Source organism: Apium graveolens, chromosome 1 (assembly GCF_009905375.1).
Source record: "Apium graveolens cultivar Ventura chromosome 1, ASM990537v1, whole genome shotgun sequence".
NCBI lineage: Eukaryota > Viridiplantae > Streptophyta > Magnoliopsida > Apiales > Apiaceae > Apium > Apium graveolens.
Genome location: NC_133647.1, coordinates 4,695,732 through 4,720,023, shown reverse-complemented (window position 1 = coordinate 4,720,023; position 24,292 = coordinate 4,695,732). Strand labels below are relative to the sequence as shown.

The window sequence follows — 24,292 nt, the reverse complement described above, 5'->3', positions numbered from 1 at the left end:
TCTTTATTTTTAGTGGGTTCAAATGTTGTTTCCATCTTCAAGCTTTGACAATAACTAAAATACTGAAGAACAATTCCATAAGAAGAACATTTACCTACTGAAAAAATTTGAATAATGTGAAACAATCTGCGATCAATACACAAAATAATACACGTTAACGGGTAACGGGTAAATATGTGCTCGAATAACAGAACTGTATAACTGTAAATTAACGAAACAAATTAACAAGAAAGGCCTGTCATATAGTCAACAATTTTTGGTGCCAAAGACCGATTACATAGAATAAGTTCGATTACATAAAATAAGATCAAGCGCTCTGGTCTCTCTGGTGCCTATAAGTCACAAATTACAACTTAACACTTAAATATAATTAGGAAACAACAAAGTACAGACTTAGTCCTGACAAACACAAAAGTACAGACTTCGACAGAATATTTGATAAACTTACATGCCAAATTCGTCATTAACACAACTGACGTCAAGACCTTCACTAGGAAAATACCAAAAACGTAGTTCCCAACGACGAGCATGCCAAACAACTGGAGCTGCTGCTAGTTTGGTGCCATTCAATTGATATAGCGTCCATTTCTTTATATTTTCTGCTTCAAGAACACAGACACAATTACCTGCACCCCAACCACTTGTATCAACCACGGCAGAATTAAACCTACTCATAAACAGCGATTTGGAGCCCAAGTCATGAATCTGTTTAACACACTCCATCTTCATGTGGTCAAGTTCATACAGAGCAAGATATTGACGCCATCCATGATTGTAACGAGATATACTCATGCAAAGCCTCTCTTTTGAAGTCACTAGTTGCAAAGACGCATATGGGGGAAGTACAACAGGGATGTTAGCGCTGTGCAGCTTCAGAACAGTATCCGCCCATGGACTGAATTCACCAACAAGTGCATCAAACATTAGAACAAAGATTTTCCCATCGAAAATCTTTACATCTGAAATCCCAGCACTTGCTTCTGGGAAAAAGTACACCTGCCAACTGCTGGAACCACTTTCAGACAACAGTAGATAATTTAGTTTCACAAAGAAAAGAACCATAAAAAACTTTGAAAGCCGAGTTGACTGAAAGAGGACAGGATGATATCTGCCTTTGTCAATATGATGAAAAATTTGAGGAAGGACAGGAAAACGAAGCTCGTGCCTTGTCATCAAATTGACAAGCCAAAACTCCCAATTTCTGTCGATTGTGATCAAATAGCCAGATGACAATCCCACAAAGGGCTTGCGACACAAATCCGGCAGCAAAACTTTGTATTCTTTCCCATTAAACATATTATATAGGATGCAAGATCTTTTAGTATGGTTTGGCCTCACAACCACCAAGGGTTGCTGACGTTCCATATAGGATCTGTGGAAATCAATAGACCCAAGCCTCCATGATCTACAAACACCACTGAATGCGAAGTAGTCAATTATATCAAGTTTTAACATAATTTTATCGAGAAGGTCCCTGGGGAGTTGGTACCATGGTCCCCAAACGCTGTTTTCCGACCTCCTGCTGGTCTTTCTGCGCTTTCGTCTCTTGTCTGTTCTCTGCGGAGATTCCCTTCAAGTGACAAGGAAACGAATAAATTATTACAATCCCGGAACAAACATGTCATTTCATGTGTATGATATAATTCTTTTTAAACTTCTTGCTTTAAAAAAACAGAATTTTTAAAGATGTTTCGCAAGGTCACAGTCATCCTCTCCATGACTTTAAAAACAATAAGATAAATTTGGTGGAGAAACTTCAATAAGGCTGTTACTGTTACCTATTGGCTGTTAATACATTAGCAGTTAAGCACATATATAAACTGATTTCACAGAGATATTATGAACAAAAAATTGACTAAATTACATTACAATTTATACAGAAAATATGCTGGGTGAAAAGGCAGAACTAATGAGTACAGTTAGCTACGAATGCATGTCTCTATAATAAAATTCCAATCACTGCACAGCTTTATGGAAAAGGCCATTAAATTTTAATATTTCAAATGTAAGGAAAGGATTTAAAAGATCTGTGAAAACTGAACGTCTGTATAAGAGTGAGAGTGTCAAAGGCTATGCTGCTGGACAAGGCTGGTACTGTCTAATTAATGTAGATATGTATTCAAGTCTCGAACTCAACAATCTTATGATCTTTCATATTATGGTCTAAAAGAGGTCCGAGTGTCCATTACCCCATGTCCTAGTATCGAGTACATAGGCACAATTAAAAAAAAATACTGAAGAGTCTTTGTAACCGAAGCTAAGAGTCTAAAACGAATTTGCCTGATAGATCTATCTCTGTTCGTTCTGTTTGGAGAACAGACGCTTTGCCATATAGATTATCCTAAAACAAGCCCTATGTACCGTAATTTAACTTAAGATACCTTTAGTCCAGCATAGCATAAACACCACTATATGCAGCATTTATATTCACCTAAGAAACTATGTTTCAGAAGTATTTCATGGCCAACTTTTTCAGCAACATAAATGAGTCGGTGTAATGATTTCTCTGTTTTGCTTTTCTCTTCCTAAAATATTAAATCTTGTTGGTAGAATTTGTTTTTCTTATTCTGACTACATAAGTCTTGTTGCAGCCTACACATGCGCGCACGCACGTAATCTATACTTGAGCAAGAAGAGGTCACTACATTTTCCTACTTGGGATGCCTATTAGGATTGTCAATGAACGAAGTCGTTCGTAAACAAAAAAATAAAAAATATCATCAAACAAAATAATTGTTAACACATAAATGACTAATCAACTGTTGTAAGTCATTAGTTGACATTAATCAAAATGATTCCATCTACAAAATTTAATTTTACCCAATTTTAAGACTTTTAGGTTTAGATTTTTGAAAAAGTACCTATGTGCAAAATCTTCAAGAATTAAAGATAAAATTGGTAATTTTCACATACGCAATGGCATAGAAGAAAAGAATATGTAATACGGGTTTAAGATTATAGAATGTGATTTAATTATAGAATGTGACATGGTTGTGAGACTGATTCATTCGAATTATATTTAATTTGACTTGGTTGAGTGAAAAAATATATGAACAGTTAGCTAGTTAGCTAGTTAGCTAGTTAGCTAGAACAAACTCATGTTTGGCTGGTTTATTATCCGGTCGAGCTTGATAATCATTTTTTGATTGATTAGAAAGCTCCGCTTGACTCGGTTGTCAAGCTCGGATCTGACAAACCAAGGCTCGACGCAGTTCTGTACATCCTAATGCCTATGCTATGATTTGCATGATACATGCTCTTGTGAGGAGCATATATTCATCGCACCAGGGCCTAAGAAACTTCAAGATAGAGATCTTAATACTAATAGAGAGCAATGTCAAAGAAACATACCAAGGAAGATATGTAAATTCGTGCGTAAAATGATAATCAAGATGCCTCATGACTTTGGCACTAAATGCCTGCTCCATTCCACCAAGATCAGGTCTTCCACCAAGATCAGGTCTTCCGCCCACTTGCATTTTGCTGTCGAACAAATGGTAGTATATGGATTTCTCAGGATCTCTTACTTCGTTAAGATAGAACAACAAACGAGAGTCGGAGAGGACTTGAGGTTTCCTTGGGTGTCCTTTATTGCTCCTGTTAAAAGTTTGTGGAAGTAATTTAAGATAGATATATAATCAAATAAACAAATGTAAAACATCCATCGATAAAATTAGAATTTATTTTAACTATCAGCATTTTGTTAAATCTCCCAAAAACATCATCAACTGATCCCGTCTACATTTTTATTTTCATTTTCTTGTAAAGATCAAAAACATCAAATTTAAGCTCATGCCAGAAAAAAAATTAATACAAAATCATGTTTCAATTGCAAAATGCGATAACTGATTCAAACTAGTATCTGATAAGAGAATACGGGAATGAAGTTTGAAATAACATAGTGCATATCGAAACTTGACCAGATTGGCAGATTCTAATATGGACTCACTCTTTGATCTTATATTTTTTACTTGTCAAAATAATACGAAGTACAAATTGAATTTATTCACAATTAGTTTTCTATTCCACATCTTGAAATCTACAGAAGCATCAAATAAACTCTTGGAACATTTGCGTGATATAATGTCGACAACCAAAGGAACAAGATCACAGAATATAATCTTGACAATCAACTATTAGTAAGCACCGAATGGTCTGTTATATTGCACAGCAGAAGCTTGGTATGACCCCCACTCCATAACTAACACTGACAAAATGTGCAATCCTCACACTCCCTAAAAGAATAGAACATGCTCTTTGCTGATATTAATATTCAGACTGAGTGAAACCTCAAAACAAGAGCCAGAAAAAGCACACTCCCTTGTGTACAAAAAATGTTCCATTGAGCTCTATATTAACTCCCGCAATCATGAGTTCTTAGTTTACATATCACAAGTGGTCTGAATGCAATGACAGGAAAGGGACAATAGGAAGCTCTGGACACTGTATCATTATCAAGAATTAAAATGGCCTTCAGGTAACAGTGAGATGAACAGTTTCATAAGGGATTATTTTTTGAGACAAGCAAGCAAGAAGATGAAGAAGAAAGAATTGTATTGCTTTGAAACCACTAATCTATTTTACCATTAACTCATAGATGAACAAAGTTGGGTAATGCATTGAACCGCAAGATCTCTTAAAGAGCACAAGAACATGATGTTGAGATCTATTAGACTCAAATACAGAAATACATTTATTGTAGTACACAAAGCATCAGACAAGTACCCTATGTAGAAAACTAGTATCATCGAAATAATTAATGAAGTGCCAATTTCGCCAACAATCTAGCGAACACAATCCTTATTCATAAGTAAATGCATAAATTCATATTCAAATTGAATTGCTAATAAAATTAATCGTATTCCATGAACTGAATAAGACTTAATCATACGAAACAAATAGATATACTCATTTGAAAAGATAATACCATTAAATCTGAGAAAAGACAACACCTAGCTAGTCACATAAGACTATCCCCTGTTCACGGGTTGACGATCTATTATAGAATTATTATCAAATGAACAACTCAATGAACCAATTAGGGAACTAAAAACTGAACTGAGTCGAGGAAAATACTTGGGGACAAGTGATGAATCATCTCACATGAATACAAGTGAAATTGAATTAATTCTAAGCAAGGAAATGCGAAGTCTACCTGAAGGTTGGTCCAATTTTACAACAATACTCGACTAATCGACAAGTAACTCGCAGAAGTGTATAGAAGAGCAAAAGGATTTAGGGATTTATCGGGTAGACAACATGATTTTCCTTTTAAATGCAAAAAAAAGTATCCTTTCCAAAGGCTGATGGTAATAATTAAAACAAGATTGCTTACCAGTACTGGAATGAGGTACATATATGGCTCAGCTGTTATTTAGGGCTCCGGTCCTCTGAGGAAAAGAGAGTGTAGTACTGTAAATGTAGTTGTTAATAATGAAGGTGTATTCGGGTGAAAGAATCGAAGTGAGAAATAGGAACATCAATCGAGAAAGGCATTTTTTTATAATAAAAACATCGTTTATATATCTTATGCAATTTATTTGTTTGACAGACAAAAAAAGATCGAAAATTTCTCATAAATGTAGATATGGAAATAATAATATTAAAAAAAATAACATCCTGCAAAAAAGACATATAGTTAAGTATAGCCGTAGACCCGGCAATTTTGGACACGACACGAAAATTTAGTGTTTGTGTTTGCATTTTTAGTACACGATACGAAAGTACACGAAAGTACACGGTCGAGATTTAGTGTTGGTTTTGTGTTTAACCTTCAAGTACACGACACGACACAAAGTATACGACATAAATAAATATTATAATTAAATTTTAATATTTTTTATGAATATATGTATAATTATAATAAATGTATGCATATTTATTTTTAAAATATGATTTGATTTAATTATATTGTATAGATATGAGATCTAAATATATATTTTTCATATATTTTATAATTTTTTTACCTAAAAATCTTATATTTTAATTTATATTAATATTAAATTTAATATATATTTAAATTCAATTAACACGACATACACGACACGAAACGAAAGTACACGAACACGAATATACACGAACGCTAAATATGTCGGTTTTGTGTTTGACCTTCAAGTACACGAAACACGAAAATACACGACACGAAAGTATACGACACGAACGAATTGCCAGGTCTAAGTATAGGTTTGCCACAACGTTTATAAAAGAACTAATTAAATCATATCATAAATCTAAATGGCTAAATTAGGCAATATAAGGGGGAAAATAAGATTGTACCTTACGTGTTAAGAGATCTGCAAGGTCCCCTCTGCTAACTGAACCTTTGCAACAGATGATGAATTGGTTATAGACTACTAACGTGCATTGATAAACCTAAATGGCTAAACATCCCTCACTAATAATGTTAAGGAAACTGCCAGAAGGTGTGTTCAGTTATAGTAAGTTGCAGATCCATATTATCGGAACAAGCACACCTGCTCTTCAAATATCAAGAGAAAAGATAGAACTGTCAAGTTTCAACATCTCGGAGACTGCTTCTGAGTACTTGTAAAAGGAAATAACATCTCAAAAGCACCTAATGCAAAAAAATCATGGAACAGAATATAACTAAATCTTATGCCAAAATAGATCACATTTGGAACGTCAGTATAGCATCTCTTTGGTGAAGTATAGATAAGACTAGCATTACCAGGACCAATTTACTCATTATTTACCAAGTGAGTTCATGTGTGTGTCGATAACTTGCATACAGCCATATAGAAATGACGCGCAAAATGTCACAAACCAATGAAATTAAGGCAACACTTGGCGCTATGGACCTCATGCCAAAACGTAATCATATTGGATCACAACCCAACTACTGGCACACACCAGCTACCACCACGAGGCTGCCATTTCAGAAAAAACACACCCACTGGAGAAGTCATAAAGATGTAACTTCTTCAAGTTTCTGAATATCTGGTCATACAGAAATATCTTAAACTACCATGACTTATAAGCACAATATGAACTATTATATTGCACAGACGGAAGTTTGGCATGACGCCCACTCTGCATTATGCAAAAACCAGTACTAACTGAAACCGTCATCTTTGAAAATCATAAATAGGATATAACATTCTTTTCTTCTTACCTTGATTTCAGACCAAGCAAGATTTCAAAGCAAAGCCTTCAAAGCATCTCTCTTGTCCATCACAAGAGTCTCATTGGTAAAATTTTAGCATCACACATAGCAAAAAAGAAATTTTTTTGCATCTTAATGATGCATTAAGTCAATGTTTTTAACACGAAACAGAGGCCTCAGATGGCCGCCTCCATTTCAGTTCTTTATCAATTTAATACAACATTAATACCATCAAAATAAAAATCAGCAGGGTAGCAAATCTAATTAATAACCATATCCTTATAACATTACAGAATTACCTGAATGGAATCCAAGTATTAAGCTTCTACTACTGAATTCTTCAAGACAAGACCAGACCTGAATGGAATCCAAGTTTTTATTAATTTTCATCACTGTTTATTATTGATTGTGATTGTGTGTTCTGTTTTTGATTTGTTGTTTTACAATTGATTTTTGGGTTTTGCGTTCTGATCATTAGGGTTTTATAGATTTATTGGATATTATGTTGTTATAGCTTTACTAATTTTCGTTGCTCGGATATTTTTTTCTTCTTTTTATTGATTTAACGAACAATTGCTTGCTCTGCTGTTCATCGAAATAGCAACTCGAGATAGAGCGAAGACGTAAATGCCAGGACCATAGACGAAGAAAACGCTGCTAAAGTTCAGAGACAATTGCAAGAGATAGAGCGCTGATTCATATTTTCATATCTTCGACAGTCAGCAACACAATCTCAACTTCGTTCAGTTCGCGGCAAGCCCTAGAGAGCTCGTAATCTATCTGCACAACAAAATGATTAAAACAGTTTCTTGACTTTCTTGGAATTGTAAAAATAATAGACTTTCTCGAAAGACTTTAGAGAATTTTTACAGTACACAAATTTAATTGACTTGAAAATAATTGACTTAAAACCGTAGGGAAGATACCCAAAATCCAAATAGAAAGATATGCTCGTAATTCTATAGATTATTAACATCGATGTACTTGTCATTGAATCTTCTGGAGCAAACATAGTTTCACCTTATTGTGTTCCACAAAAGCTTCCATTAAGCAAGCAATCTTATGCCTGTAAACTGCATTTATATAACTGTCATCAACAAGTAATTTTAACAAGCGACTGAAAGGAATATTTCTCACCAAGCACAGGTGACAGGAAGGGAAAAATCTTTGTTCTGATATGCAATGCACTTACTGGCGAATTCAGTCCAAGGGCAGATCCTGTTTTGAAGCAGCACAAGACTAAAGACCTATACTTAAGTAAGGATTTTGGGAATCTTCCCTGCGGTTTTCTCGCTGATACATGACTTCTTCCTCCCTCCATCCGGAAATTCTGCATCAAACTTTGTTTTGCTGCCATATGGAAGATGACAACTCGGTGGCAATGCTGTGTCTTCGTAGTCATTTCAATTAGTCGATTTCTTAAAATTCAAGTTGTCGATTTCTTAAAATTCAAGTTGTTTCAGCCAAAGAGATGTAAAAAATATGACATGTTATATTTGAACACATGGGTTATCAACTTAAATCGTGTTAGATTTTTTTGAAACTCGTAGAAATTCTTTTTATTCTTGGTAATACAGAAAGGCATTTCCAACCTGTAACGAACCAAGAGAATCTTCCCTGATAGTTGCATGGATGGTCCCACAGATAAACGGCTGTAAGGAGAAATACAGCCAGAAAGATATCCACGATGACTATGCCGCAAAAGGTAGTTAGCGCCTAGCAACATAAGCTATTTGTGCACAACATCAGCATATTGACCAAAAGTACACTACAAATCATTTGACAACATTCACTATAGTAAAAACGATCAAAGATAATTTTGTTTACTAAGTGTATGACTAAACAAAATTTGTACCAATGTAATTGTGCAGACGCTACTAAAGATGCACATACCGTAGTGCTCGGGGCTGCTGGGATAAAAAGGCAAGTGCAGAGATCAGATAACAACCCTGCTTTTACTTGAAACTACAGCCAAAGAAAAGTGCACATGCCGCTAAGCTAGACACTCAATTGCCACCTGCATTCCCAGAAAAAGAACATAAATATAAGAATCCTGCCCATATCAAGAGAAACCGCCAGTTGAAATATTGTTTAGGCTTCGAGAAATTTTACATGTTAACACAGAGGAACTGGACCAGAAAGATGTGTTGGCCCTTTTATCTTTCCGTTCCACGCTTGGGTGCCTCACAAGTGAAAGTTCATTATCAGCACCAGCCATTAACAATTTCACTAGAATTTGTCCAGCATCAATCTCTCCGGCCACGTCTGGTTTAGGCTATTTCTCGGTCTCACCCCTCTGGATGAATAATATTAAACTAGTTGAAGAACAACATGGACTGACAGAATTTCAGCCAGCACAACCACCAAATCGCAACTTCAATTTGCAAATTTGGGGTTCTTGCTTGACCAAGTAGATCTCGGTCCCAGACTCCCAATGTTCATGTTCATACACCAGAAATTTCTAATATTTGACCCAAAATTTTGAAGAATATACAGGTAGAACTTATATACAATTAGGAAGTTATATGGTGGTAAGTAATAAGCATTTTATATAGTTATATCAGTGCAACTAGTCACAAGCTCGTATGTCTTTACTGAAGAATATGATGTCTGTACATCTGACATTTTTTACTCTTATAAAGAATTATATGTATGCCTTACAAATGAATTTCGTTAAGCATTAGAGTGGGTTTGCCAATCATATTCTTATGCAGTATATTAAGAAATCAAAAGAAATAATGGATTTTAATGAAAAAAACAACTTCAGGAATTCCTTAAAAAAACATAAGCCTTGTCATCATGTAACAAAAGGAAGCAAGAATCTGAAAAGAAAATACAAATACACGTGAATCAATTATATAAGTTATTTAATAAATTTCATGTTGGAAAAAAAATTATCCAGAAATATATTGCAAACAGAAGATCCCTGGCACAATCTAAATGTATCAAGTGTGATGACAAACCCCATACAAATTAAAAGAAACGCTATCTAACCATGCAAAAACAAACAATATCTTCTCTAAATTCATATAAATTCATTATCATTAACCTCATATAACTAAATCATTCGGTGGCAGGAGATAACTATGTAAAGCACATTTAGTTTGAACAAAAAAATCTACATTAAATAACAACATACCCATCATAAATCCATTGAATAACAACATACACAACATAAACTCAGTTGTAAATAAATTTGATCTTATTTCAATATAACTACAATAATTCAACTAAAAAACAGAATGTAAACCTTGAAAAAACCTTAACTAGTCTCTTATATTCAATTCTCTCTGCATAATGAAGGCAATTTGCAAATAATAATTGAGCATTTCAATATTAGAGGAGCTAAAATCAACAAAGCTCAGCGACAAGGTGTGTCATACGTTGACCCATTTCAAACGACAGATTTGTAGTGCAAAAACTACTAATCCGTCGACGTGTAGTGCATGCATCAAATTTAGTGCAGGACAGCTAGTCAGATCCTTTGTGGACAGATTAGCATTCTCTTATCTACAGATTCTTATGATTCTTGTAGCTGTATCTACTAATTATTCTTTTAATCTTAAGAAACAAACCATCATCAACACCAGTAGAGCAAGTGCTCTGCACTAGCTCGACGCTACTCATCAAAACAAATGCTCAACTTAGTAAAGGTCTCAGTGCACGATTAGAATCACAAATGTTTGTCATTCTTCAGCGTAAAAAGAATGCAACTGAGATAGCAGTAAATCTCAAGACTTGGAAATTTCAGAAAACCAAAGTGTCGTTGAGATGATATACAGTCTAAATAACCCTGTGTCTACAAGCTTGTCTTGCAATGAAAAAATTGCAAGTATATAATTAAAAAGCAGGGGAACTGACCCATCAGGGTCTTTTGCTGCTAAATATGGTGGTATCATGACAAGAGCCAATAAAACTTTCCCCATCGGGTTTGGCCTTGTCCTTGCCCTTTTCAGTTACCACCAACACGATGTAATAGAACGTGCTTGTCAACCAAAGGAATATGTCCAAATTAAACTAACCAATTCCAATCTACTCACATTCGTACTCTTGGACAAATCAAAACATTCATTCACAAACACAACTAAAACCTAATGATCTGACAGTATACCGTATCAACAAAAACCAAAGAAAAACATGCAAATTATAAAAGATCATCAAAACCATATCGACAAAATGCCAAAAAATATATCAATAAAATGCCAAATAATCTAACATTATACCATACCAACGAAAAACCAAAGAAACAATACAATTAATATAAAATCCATCAAAAGCATATCAAAAAAAAACAACTAGTATATAAATGTGATCACATCCAAACCAACTGCATTTCATACTAATCATATATTCTTCTTCCAATAAATTCTCGAAACCAAAAAAACTACAAATCAAAGAAACAATGCAAGTAACATAAAAGTCATCAAAACCATATCGATAAAAACAACTAGTATATCAATGTAATCGCTATAATCCAAACTAACTGTATTTCATTCTCATCATATATTCGATAACTTCTCGAAACCAAATAAAACTACCAATCAAATAAACAATGCAAGCAGTATAAAATCCATAAAAACCATCTCGATAAAAACAACTAGTATATCAATGTAACCACTATAATCCAAACCAACTGTACTCTCATTTTCACGACATATTATCTCCTATCAATAAATTCGATAAATTCTCAAAACCACAAAAACTACCAAATCCACACAATCACATATTCGACGCCTCCGCCAAAATCCTCCGCTGCTGCACCAAAATCTTCCTCTTCATCTCCTCCATCGCAACCCTAACCTCATCGATCTCCGCAACGCCCAACTTCTCCACCTCCTCATCCCACACTCTCCTCCCGCCTCTACTCCCCACAACCTTCTCCATCATCTCTCCGACCTTCCTCTCCGCCGGCGACACATCTCCGGCAACCGGAACTTCAACTTCCGGCGACTCCGCCGCCGCCTTATAGTACTTCTCGAGCACCGAGTCGACGGAGGGATCACCGAAGGCGTAGGCGTTGCCGGCGAGAGAAAAGGCGATGACGGCGACGTCGGCGTTGAACTTTTTGTGAAGCTCGCCGGCTTTTTTGAAGAGACCTTGACGTCGTTTCGTGAAGGTGACTTGTCGTTTTGATCGGTCTTCGATTTTTTTGATTTCGATTGAACGACGTGCCATTGAAAATTGGTGGACTTGCTAAAACCCTAGAAACCCTAGACTTGTGTGTGTGAGATTAAAATGAAGGGTTTATGAATTATGAGTTGTAAATACGTCAAAGTGGTCTAATTCCGATTAAATTCGATAAATGTTAATTTTATTTTGTGAAACTTGCTCTACCAAAAAAAATAGGTATTTTATTACTTAAAGTTAATAGTAGCAATGAAAATGCTACATATTCTTTTTGACAAGAAAAAAATCTATTGCATAATCAAATGAGATATTTTATATTTTGCACATCGATGATCAAAATAAAAATAAATAAATTAACATTTACATAATTTATTTTGCTTTTTTGATATATTATGGGAGTTTTATACCGGTATTCATATTAAGAATAAAATAACAACATTTATTTTTAAAGGATAAAAGGATAATTTTATGGTTATATTTTATATATTTATATCTATATTATCTATACTATAATACAATAACGAGAATGAGATATATTTTGGTTCAACTTTATCCCTTTATTTAAAAATAAAAATAAATAATATTATAGCCCATTTATCAACCCCACGAGATATACGGTTTAGAAGGTGGGTATGAGCTAAATCAAATTTTGGGTATTATTTATCACACATTACTCATTACACTTCCTTTCTTTGTAACTAAATTGTGATTCTTTTTTTAGCTCAAATTTCAATATTGATGAATAAAAATATAAATGTATATTTTATTTTCTTAGATATTAGGTAAAAATATATAATCTCATGTTTTGATAAGAGAAATTATTAAAAATATTATATTTTCCTAATTTTTTTTTACGATTTTACTATATTCTGAAACATGTAACTAGTTGAATCGATTTTTTTTGTTGCATTTGAGGTTAGATGAGGTTACATGGAGTTGTAAAAATTCGTCGAAGGTTGCATATGGTTGAAGCAAGTTGTATAAAATCGTATTTTCGCAAAAAAAATTGGAAAATAGTATTTTTGCAAATAAAAAAGTATTTTCGAATTATTAAAAAAAATTAGTATTTTTGTAAAAATATTTTTAGCTTTGGGCATTTTTCAAAAAATATCTATTAATAAGTATGAATCAAGTGATCGTGTGTAATTTTAGTTTTTAATATTAAAATATAAAAAAATATAAAAAAAATAAAGTGTTTTTTTATTCTTGAATCCAATCAGTTTATCAACTGAATACCAGGTAAGGATACATCCTATTTTTGAACCAAACAAGTAATATCAGGTATCAAGTTCCAAATCAATACCAGTCTGACCCGATTCCTGGTACCAACCCGATACCACCTAACGAACCAAACAACCCCTAAATTGCTAAGTTATTATATATAGTCTCATTATTCCGCTAAAATACGACTAAAACTTATCATACTAAATCACGATCACAGTTCCTTCCTATTTTTTATTATTTTTATTAGAAATAAATATTTATTATATAATTATATAAATATATTAAGATTAATACATTGATCAAATAAATAAAATTTAAAATTTATTCAAATATTAACGACCAATACATATAATAGACTGAACATGGGATTGGGAATGCGGAAAGTAGGGGTGTGCACGGATCAGACCAGTTCGGTTTTTACCGAAAACCGTTACCAAACCATATATGTCGGATCGATTCGGTTTCTACCTAATAAACGTAACCGAACCGTGCAGAACGGTTATTTTCGGTTCAGTTAACCGGTCATCGATTTCGGGTTTTTTCAGTTTTTAATTTTAAAAACTAAAATTTTATTATAATTATAAGAAAGAATTACCGTCATTTTATCATTGTATTTAGTCCATCAACTTTATAATCTAGATATTAAGAAATTAAAGTAATTACATAATATATGATGAAAGTGAACAACATTCTCGAAAGACTGTTGATAGTGAGAGAATAAACATATAAATGATGAAGGACATGGCAAGAGAAGAGTCAATACAACAAGCAGCAGGCATCAAGGTACTGTTTTATGTCTACTACTAAGATCACGTACAGTAAATAATTTATTATGAATATTTAATAATATATCGTACATAAATAATTCTAATAAATATTATAAGTGGTTTGGTTTTTCGGTTCGGTTTTGAGGGTAAATCCGAAACCGTAACCTAATCGTTATATCGGTTCGGTTCGGTTACGATTTTTTTTTATTTTTTGTCAATTTTGGTTTTTTTTGGTGCGATTTTCCGGTTTTTCGGTTCGGTTTCAGTTTTAGTTTGCTCATCCCTACGGAAAGAATCAATGGAAGCAGTAGTTGACTCAATACGGCCTGCAAGGATTAAAAGAAGATTGCAATATTAATTATGTTTTCTCTCAATTAATCTCAAGAAAGATTGTGTTTTTATCTTGGAGCTTTTTGACAAATTAAATAATGAGCTTGGGTATGAGTACTTAAGTACTTATAAACAACCCCATTCTTGTTATATATTTGGGTTCCCTTCGCAGTTATGGTTGTTTGGGGTTTATTTTATAGCCAAACAATCCTTTCACAATGAATCATAATCTCATGATGTCGAATAAACGTTTCTCAAAATAATCTAATAATAAGAAATATGAAATGAATATTATTATATTTGAATTATAAAATTATTATTTAGTGATACATTTTTTTACTAAATTTATGAAATACTTAATTTTATTATAGTTAAATTATTTAATAATATTAACATAATATAAATATAGTACAATGATGCTATATTTATTTTATTTTAAAATAAATAAATAAGAAAATAGCTTCCGCGATGATTTATTACAGAAGTACACGTGGCTTTCAGCAATAAATTATTACAGATTCGTTGTTGATTCCACAGCCCCATAACCAACTTTGGTTAGGAACTTTTGCCTATATATTTATATATATATATATATAACATGTAATGTAGGCACAAAATAAGATTAAAAGTACTTTATGCCTTTTTACACTCAAGAAATTTAACATTTGTTAAATTTTTAATCACGGTATGCATAGATCTCACAGTGCATCGTAAAATTAATCTGCCAAATGTTGTCTTTTTTTTTTGAAAATCAAACTTGCATTAATTCATTCCATCCAAATCAAGGTTACATGTAATAAAATCAGGAATAATTTCATTCCCTAAGACCTGTCATAGAATACGCAACTTGCGCTAACAAATGCGCTACCGTATTCGCAGATCTGTGGGCAAAAACCACTAACACCTCCTCAAAATGTTTAAGAATCTCAGAACAATTCTCGACAATAGTATCAAACATAGATCTCCCTTTAAATCCATGAATTGCATCCACTAATAATTTTGCATCGGACTCAAAAATGCATTTAGTAACTGCCCGTTCTTTTGTCCACGATAACGCCTCTTTCAAACTAAGAGCTTCAGCCTCCCTAGCAATTGTTCTTCCTCTGACTAAATTACTTCGAGCACCCATAAACTGGTTTCTACTATCCCTCATCACACACCCAACTCCTACAAACTCAGATCCATTTCTGCAGGCAGCATCTATATTCACTTTAATCCACCCATGTGGTGGCTTTTCCCATTTCTTACTATATATCTGCTGTTGTCCTCTACTTACTGTACTAACTTCCTTAGCTCATCTCCAATCCGCCAAGAGATTGAGACCCAAAGCCTTGACACTCATCACAGTTGTGTTAATACGATCCCACACCCACTTGTCTTTTTTTTCGGTCACAACGTATAAAATATAAGATTGCAGGAGCACAAAGTGCAATTTAGTTTCCTAATAATAATTTCGATAATTGTCAACTTTTCTATTTATTTATAAGAAGGAACGTATGTAATCCATTGCTCCGAGTCCCGAGTTTTAATTAGCAAGGATAGTAAATGACAACAAAGATCCAAATTGTCACTATTTCAATTAATAATATTCAAATTGTCACTTTAGAGGAGAAATACCCAAAATGTCATCTCATAGCGTCATATAATATTTTTTTAATACATACAAAACGGAAAATCGTCTTCCGTTTTGCCTCTTATTTTTTGTAATAATGTAGCAACGTGACTTCAAGTCATGTTTTGTATTTCCTTTATTTTCTGTTTTGTTTTCTTATTTTAAGTTTGTTTTGATGTATTATTCAGGGTTCCAGAAACATCATTTAATGTTACGTCTTTCAATATTTATATTATTTAATATTTTTAGAATTTATAAATGATACCATAATTTAACAATTTTTAACATTTAGGATTTATCAATTCCCTTTTGGGTTTTAGAAACATTTAAAAAGAAATTAAAAAATGTTACACCAATTCAGGGAAGGCCCTAATCCCTAGAGCGTAAATCCTAATTTAATATAGGGTTTAGGGCCTAGGAACCAGAAATATTAATTTTAAATTAAATAATTATAAATTTTAAGGATGTAACTTAATTTAATAATTTTTAAAATTTTAGTGTTCAACAATCCCTTTTTGGGTTTAAGAAAATAATTTAAAATATTTTTTATTAATTTATGATTTAATAATTTACAAGATATAGTGTTTTGTTTATTATTATTTTTAAACAAAGTAAAAACGTTACTTTATGTGACGTTTTGCTACAAAACGCTACTTTATGTGACATTTTACTATAAAACGCTGATTTATCTAACGTTTTGTCCTATAAAAAAAATCAAAGTGCTAAAACGGTACACAAAGTTCCGTTTTTCCATAAATAAAAAAATAAATTAAAGTGCTAAAACGGCAGACGAAGTTCCGTTTTACCTTTAAAAGAAAAATCAAAACGGAATACGATGTTCTGTTAAGAAGTGACATAAAGAGCCATCTTTTTCGAAAATTGCAATTTAGATCATTTTCTATGTCAAAATGTCAAAGTGACATATAAGGCCAACATCCAATAAATTTCATATTACATTATTTCGGAATTTTTTTAAAGAAAATTCATTCGGGGTATTTGAGTTGACAATTATAAATTTAACCGTTTAATTAGTGGATATGGATATAATTTTTTTTTTGGAAAAGCTTTGGTAATATGATACTTTAAATTTAAATAATTTTAAGCAAGTTTGGATAACTCAAGTAATTAAAAATTTATCATATGTTGTTCTTGGATTTGATCCTCGCTTAATCCGAATCCGAAAATTTATGATAACAAGTACTCATTTCGCTTAACCCGAACCCGAAAAATTATGAGAACGGATACTAATTTGTAATGTTACAGATAACATTTGTCCAAAAAAATTTATTTACGCCCAAATTTTGACACCATAGGAGCCAAAGGCTGTAGCCTCAGTTCTCAAGAGTCAAGACTCCAATAACGTGTCACCTAACCCGAATTCAACTAATGTCCATTCTTCACATTAACCGCTAAAAAAATTTACAAGACCTCAACAAATATAAACCATCACTTTTTTAACCAACTCAACCTTTCTTATATTCACTCCCTTGTTTCATTTTAACACCTCTTGTTCACATTCAACAATGGCTACCTTCAAACTCCTAGCCCTTACCTTCACCCTCCTCTGCTTATTTGCCTTCTCCTCCGCCCGGATCAGCATTCCGTTGAACGTTCAACCCAAGAATGTTGTCATTAACCGTGACAATGACGCGAAAGTGTCTGATCGTGTTTTTAGGCCTAGTTTTAAGAGAACAATTTTCCTCCCTGCTCCAGATCATGAGCCATCTGACAAAGTCCTTGGTGTTGAGCTTGATCCTGAAGTCTTTGAGCACGATGAGAAAAAATTATCGGATTCAAGTACTGTTGAGCTGACGAAATTTAACAACAATGATGTGAACGACGACCATAAGGCATCGGATGCAATTACTATTGAGCTGGAAATGGAAAGACCTGATCACATGACACAATCCAAGAACAAAGAAGCTGAGGTATCTGACCAAGATATTCTCATCAAAGAACCCCATGAATCTGACCAAGATTTTCCGATCAAAGAATCCCATGAATCTGACCATGATCTTTCTGTCAAAGAACACCAAGAATCCGACAAAGATATTCCAGTTCTATCAGAAAACACTATTTCTATTGAGACACTCAATCTTAATCCATCTAATTACTTCAGAATTCGTCCGATCAACCGTCATTTCCGCGTGAGACCCTCTCTCTTCCGCATCCACCGATGCAGTCACCACCACATGAACCATGCCAACCAAAACAATCAGCAGATTCCATACGGAAATGACATGGTCTTAACCAGAGATGACATGGTTTTGGCTGGACAGACCAAGGAACGGTTTGATCCGTCTACACTTCACATCAGCAGTCATTCTGATCAGGAAAAGAGGCCAATGACCCATCACCGCCATCATCATGATGAAGACAAAAACATGATGATGCGGCGTCCATTCAGGCAATACATAGCTAGACAGAAACTTAAAAAGAAGGTAGAAGAAGAAATTCAAAAGAGGAAGGAAATGGAAGCAAGAAAGCAAGGTGGATTCATGAAAAGCTTCCGAAAGTTTTTAAACCAATTTTAAATATGCATATTTATATAATTATAAGCTATAGAAAGGTTTGTATATAATATTATTCCTATGTTTTTTGTTCCATGTAAATAATTTGCATCTACCATCCTATACTAGATGCTGAAGCATGCACAGTTTGTTCCATACAAATAACATACCAGAATATGTAGAACCGGTATATGCTTGTATACAACAAATGTCATCTGAAGCTTCAGCTTTGCATGAATTTGATATTCATTATGTTATCATGCAATTTCACAGACAAAGATCTATTTGATATTAAGCTGAAGCTTTTAATTCTAGGGCCATAATACTGAGGTAGCCACTATGTAGCACATAGATTAAATGATAAATGCAAGACTACATGAAAATTCTGAAGAAGTAGATAGTAGAGTGAAGAACTGAATCATATACAATGCAATAATAAAATCATTTCTCATATAAAATATAAAATAATAACAATAATCACTGATGGTAAAATGATAACAATCATCACTGATGTGGAAGGTTAGCATGCCAATAGTGGTTTAAAACTGCCTCTGACACAAATCTTTCCTGTCACAACTGAGTGAAAGTGAATCACACAAAATCCCTATTACTACAAAGTTCTCTTGTAAAGATATAGACAACGTGGCGTACGTATATAAATAAAATTACATGCAAAGAGCAAATCAACTTAACTTAGCAACCTCGGTTCCACCAGAGACATGTTTTTTCCGCATAGCATTATATTTGAATTTACACCATTTTGTGACTAATAAAAGATCCGCCAATGTGAAATACATATTCAGTGTATCTTTGGACCCGTGATAATTTATTTTTCATTTTGCTTTTAAAGTAGTTGGACATAGTTGAAGGTCACGTGATTTTAGAAAGGAACAGAGCATGAACCAGCTTGACCGATGCTCGTCAGTTCGGAACAGGGCGATGGGCTAACTTGAATAGCAGTCCCAGTAACATCAGAACACTTCCAAGGAAGATTTCTTGTTCCGGTGGCACCATTAAGGTGGATATTTGAAAGGCAAATACCAGTAAAAGGAGAATTTTTCAGACCTTTTATAAGACCTGCCTGCAGAACCTTTTCACCCCAAACATTGTTGATCACGATGTTCTTGAGAACTGGGAGGGCATCTGGGTTATAATTTTCATCAGGATGATCTCCAACATCACCAGCAATTTTAATCCCCTTCCGTACATTTTCCATATAAACACTGGATACTGTAATATTTCTTATGACCCCTCCTCTACCAATGTTCGTCTTCAAATGTATGCCAACTCCCATGTTGAAGAGGCTTATGTGCTCAGCTAACACATTTTCTACACCACCGGATGTTTCACTTCCAACTGCTATTCCAGCAAATGGGGAAGATCCTGTTAACCTCCTAATTGTGATGAACTTGCTAGGGCGACCATAAGCAATTCCATACTCATCCCACCCACTTTTTACAGCTACAAGGTCATCTCCTGTAGCGATGTATGAGTCCTCGATGCAGACATGAGAGCTAGAATCTGCATTAAAGGGGAAATTTAATAATGAAAATAAAAAGGACTTTATTTATAATACAATAATTTTCTTATTATTCATGTTTAAAAAGATTAGTGTAATATTGTGGATGTTTATAATTTTAGAAACAAAAATTATATCAAGTATTTGTTATAAGATAATACTCTCAACTTTAAGCCATGAAATCATCTGGGCACACAAAGGTGCAGTGCTTCACAACCAATATTCTATGGAAGACAATCTTTGTAATTTATCTAATGAGTGTCAAGCTGCTTCAACTTTTTTAAACTTAAAGGAACATTTATGCTGACAAATGTGTGGCAGAACGAAGTTTTACATCAAGCTAGAGTTCAGAGACAAAGCCCCATGGAGCTTTAATATACAAGACTTAGAGTTTACCAATGATGTTGCATCCATGATCTATGTGACGAGGAATCTGGAAATAACAGGCATATGTAAAAAATTTAAGCACTTTATACCACAACATAACGTGAGTTATGTACCTGGATCTATCCCATCTGTGTTAGGAGAGTCAGCTGGAGCCAATATCGTGACATATCTAATTACAACATTGCTGGTATAGGAGAAAAAACATGTGTTAGTTCCCGTTACAATGTAGTTTCTTCGAAATCAGAATGTACAACACTGCGGCAACCAACAGTAAGATGCCTACTCATTTGGCTACACGAAGAATCGCAGGGGTTACATAGATGTCTCATATGCCATCAGCATAGTTGGCTAACGAGTTTGATTTACAAAAAGGTTAAAATGACCAGTCTCAAAATACGAGCTACTGTGAGACACCTGCTGGATATCTGCCAGTTGGTTTTGCCATGTTGTACATGAAATTACATAATTACCTTTACGCATTTATAAAAATTTAAAGCATTTAGATTGAAAGACGGAAAAAAAATGCTTATACGCAATTCTTTGAAAGTAAGGCTACAAAATAAGTCTGCCTGATACTCTGATATACAAAAAATGGTTGGGTATTTTAATCCATAAATCTGAACTCTCTATGTCTATAAATAATTATAATATTGACTGAACGGGATTTATAAATACCTGCAATATACAGGGTGAATGTTCCAAAAAGGCGAGTTCTTGAAAATCACATTGGAGATGATAATATTTCTGGAGTTCATGAGCTCGATTAGATTTGGTCTTGTAAATTGGAGGGTTCTCTGCCTCCACATGTTCCACCAGACATCACCTTGTCCATCAATAGTCCCATTCTCACCTAAGAAAAACAAGTGGTCTATTTAAAGGAGGTGTACATCATACATTAATACCAGCATCCATGCTTCTAACCAGAAGAATGTGCAGTATAAATCTAAAACGCAGCCTGCTTTCAAATCCAGACGCTCTCACTCAGAAATAAAACTGTGCATGACTAAGTAGCATGTGTTTATTAGTAAATATACAAACGCGAGTACTGATACTAACCAGTAATAACCACGTCATGAAGCCCATCTCCATGAATAAAGCTTATGTATCTGTCACCAGGGCGCTCCCTACCTCTTCCATAAGAAGGCAACGGAGCAATCAAGGGCCAATCACTTGTATCCTTAAGCATCAAGTTATGAGAGAACAAATTTAGAATTCGTTATAAAATAAGAATATGATAGAACCTAGGAAGTATGGGTAAAGTATAAATATAAAATAGTAACTGTGGTTGCTTGAAAAAAAAAAACAAATCAATGTTCTTCTTTCTATGCGAAGACTTTAATATACACGAAAAGTATTGTTATCACTATTTATTGTTTATTAATTTATATTTATGAAGGGGGTCAAGCAGCAATTTAACAATATATGATGCGCAATATTACGTTAGTATTAGCAATATTACAATATAAGATGCGCAACTCAAAGACTTTATGAGTTTATGGTTTGGAAGCAAAGTCCGATAAACCTAATTTAAGACTAAGCATTTCAATAAGATAAAAGATCTGAAGCTAAATGCGCAGACGTATTAGCCAGGCGACAATCGGACATGCTAAGCTTACAATTCTTAAGTCCAAAAATCTACAATAATATTCTGTCAAAAATGATTTAGTTTACCTTTAAGAATAGTGAAAAAAAAATATTGGGGCTGACCTTCTATAGTGACATTTTCCAATAAAACGGAGGATAAGACAGGACTACAGGAACCAAGAGTGTTCACTATTAATTAATGGTGCATCTGTATCACAATATGATATTAAAATACATAATAACATGCTACTGCAGGAAACATATCATCCTCTGCATTTTATATTTTATATCAACAGGCTGGCACACCATCCTCTAGTACTATCCTTTAATGGCTGTTCAACTGTCATGGTTGCTAAATGCAATATTATAAATGCCATGCACATGGAAGAAGTCCCCACATAAGTAAAAAATTTGACCTATGTTTTTTCTTGGGCACAAATACTTTATTCTTCACCATTCATATTAAATGTGTTAAGTATAGTTAATTAGTCACTAACCCTACACAAATCTCAGCCTACAAGGCACTCCCCAAAATTTAGCTGCCTCAAATTTGTACATCTACAAAATACTCGTAAACAAACCAAGTCATAATCATTGAAAAACTATAACCCAATTAAAGGAAAAAAAAAATCTACATCAACAGAATACTGCGAGTAATTAGATTATAAGCCACCTCAGTATACATCAGTGTAGCAAAGAATCTACTATTTAATTTTAAAATAATTGCATCAAGCTATATGATTTTCTACGAACAAAACAAGAACTAGTGATGCGTTATAGGATTATAATTCATAACCATCCACATTATACATCAATGTAGTAAACAATCTATCACCGACTTTCAAAATAATTGCAAAATAATTGCACAAGTTATACGATTTACAACAAACAAACAAAGAACAAGAACTAGCGATTCTACCTGTGTGGCCTTGATAACAGCCCCTTTAGCCAAATAGAGAGTCATATGACTCGTAAGATTAAAGCTCCCGGTTAAATACACCCCCGCAGGAATATACAAAAGCGTTCCTCCTCTCCTCTTCAAATGCTCAATCCTATAAATGGCCTCACGAAACGCTTTCGTGTTCAATGTATGTCCATCACCGGCACCTCCAAAATCCGTAATCGATATCTTATCGTTCCGGTACACCATTGGAACCATTCCGGAACATGTTACAACTTCACAACTCACCCTTAAGTTCATTAACATTAAAATAGCCAGTACTCCAACTACATTACCCCAAAATCGATACATTTCCGACTTTCAATTTTAGTAATAAAACAATGAATAATACCAATAGTCCAATAGGGTTTGTCCAATTTATGATGATTATCTGTGTAATTAAGCAAAAGATAATAAAGGGGTTAGTGAGGTAACAAAAAGAAAAATCCAAAACATACTTTTACAATAAAAAGATTGGTAGAGAAAAATATAGGTACAAAATGCAAAAGGATTAATAAAGATGTGCAAGAGAGATCTATGAATGTGCCAATGGGAAAGATCCAAGCAGAAAATTAATGGAGTTGTTATGTTATATATTTGAAGAAAGGGAGGTTTGGAACCTGGAAGTGAAGTGAAGCTGGTTTGCAAAGGGAGATTTGTCTGCAAGTGATTGTCCTGAGAGAGAGAGAGAGAGAGAGAGAGAGAGAGAGATGAGTGTGTAGGGGAGGGAGAGAGAGAGAGAGAGAGAGAGATGAGTGTGTAGGGAGAGAGAGAGAGAGAGAGAGAGAGAGAGATGAGGGTATAGTAATGTAGTAATTGATCAACTGAAGGAGAAGAAGGGTACAGTAGTAGAAGTAGTTGCTGAATAGTGAACGTTGGGATGCGTGAAGTACACACAGCCGAGCCGACAGGACAGCCTGTTCTTTACTTTCTTCTCTTCTCTTTTCTTTGCGGTCTCAATTATTTTCTGTAAGATCGGTTTGTTTATTTTGGAAAATATTTTTCCGAATTAATTTATTTATCCAATAAATACATATATCTTCCTGATAAATGTTTCCTAAAATTATGATATTCTCTTGTTGATTTTCTAAAATTAATTAATTTATTAAGTCATGATTTGCAGCAGATTTATATAATACCTTTTTCATATATTCATGGGAAATGTACTC

General features: G+C 33.8%; 4 protein-coding genes across 12 annotated transcripts; all 4 read right to left on the bottom strand.

The window, feature by feature from the left end:
- Window positions 1-221: 221 nt before the first annotated feature.
- LOC141660018 (putative F-box protein At2g33200) lies at window positions 222-11,847 on the bottom strand. Of its 9 annotated transcripts, none has more exons than XM_074467000.1 (8): window positions 9,236-11,847; window positions 9,017-9,140; window positions 8,316-8,852; window positions 8,144-8,196; window positions 6,277-7,903; window positions 5,336-5,390; window positions 3,352-3,597; window positions 222-1,570 (listed from the first exon to the last, which is right to left on the bottom strand). In XM_074467000.1, the coding sequence occupies exons 7-8, from the start codon at window positions 3,477-3,479 to the stop codon at window positions 445-447; spliced, it is 1,254 nt and encodes a 417-aa protein (XP_074323101.1). In that variant the 5' UTR covers window positions 3,480-3,597; window positions 5,336-5,390; window positions 6,277-7,903; window positions 8,144-8,196; window positions 8,316-8,852; window positions 9,017-9,140; window positions 9,236-11,847; the 3' UTR covers window positions 222-444. The 9 variants fall into 9 exon arrangements, with proteins under 9 accessions (XP_074323101.1, XP_074323106.1, XP_074323091.1 ...); XM_074467005.1 differs by having other exon boundaries at window positions 6,277-7,899; XM_074466990.1 differs by having other exon boundaries at window positions 6,277-8,196; window positions 8,316-8,513; window positions 8,716-8,852.
- On the bottom strand, window positions 11,843-12,298 carry LOC141714041 (agamous-like MADS-box protein AGL61). Its single transcript, XM_074517779.1, has one exon. It carries the CDS (start codon window positions 12,296-12,298, stop codon window positions 11,843-11,845), a length of 456 nt encoding a protein of 151 aa, XP_074373880.1.
- A 3,087-nt stretch (window positions 12,299-15,385) lies between these two features.
- On the bottom strand, window positions 15,386-15,724 carry LOC141713413 (uncharacterized). Its single transcript, XM_074517180.1, has one exon. The coding sequence runs from the start codon at window positions 15,722-15,724 to the stop codon at window positions 15,386-15,388; it is 339 nt and encodes a 112-aa protein (XP_074373281.1).
- A 3,400-nt stretch (window positions 15,725-19,124) lies between these two features.
- LOC141660012 (putative polygalacturonase) lies at window positions 19,125-24,018 on the bottom strand. The gene is made up of 6 exons (XM_074466969.1): window positions 23,744-24,018; window positions 23,103-23,514; window positions 21,656-21,776; window positions 21,275-21,449; window positions 20,713-20,783; window positions 19,125-20,214 (listed from the first exon to the last, which is right to left on the bottom strand). Exons 2-6 carry the CDS (start codon window positions 23,433-23,435, stop codon window positions 19,574-19,576), a joined length of 1,341 nt encoding a protein of 446 aa, XP_074323070.1. The 5' UTR covers window positions 23,436-23,514; window positions 23,744-24,018; the 3' UTR covers window positions 19,125-19,573.
- Between the last annotated feature and the right edge of the window lie 274 nt (window positions 24,019-24,292).

What these genes read in the sequence shown, in the direction of transcription:
- LOC141714041 (XM_074517779.1), bottom strand. Translation starts at nt 12,298, where the DNA reads ATGGCACGTCGTTCAATCGAAATCAAAAAAATCGAAGACCGATCAAAA.
- LOC141660012 (XM_074466969.1), bottom strand. Translation starts at nt 23,435, where the DNA reads ATGTATCGATTTTGGGGTAATGTAGTTGGAGTACTGGCTATTTTAATG. An exon ending in ATTCACCCTGTATATTGCAG is followed by an intron (nt 20,784 to 21,274) that starts GTATTTATAAAT and finishes CTCCTATACCAG; the next exon opens with CAATGTTGTAATTAGATATG. An exon ending in CACAGATGGGATAGATCCAG is followed by an intron (nt 20,215 to 20,712) that starts GTACATAACTCA and finishes CCTTTAATGCAG; the next exon opens with ATTCTAGCTCTCATGTCTGC.
- LOC141660018 (XM_074466985.1), bottom strand. Translation starts at nt 3,479, where the DNA reads ATGCAAGTGGGCGGAAGACCTGATCTTGGTGGAAGACCTGATCTTGGT. An exon ending in GAATTTACATATCTTCCTTG is followed by an intron (nt 1,571 to 3,351) that starts GTATGTTTCTTT and finishes TGTCACTTGAAG; the next exon opens with GGAATCTCCGCAGAGAACAG.
- LOC141713413 (XM_074517180.1), bottom strand. Translation starts at nt 15,724, where the DNA reads ATGAGGGATAGTAGAAACCAGTTTATGGGTGCTCGAAGTAATTTAGTC.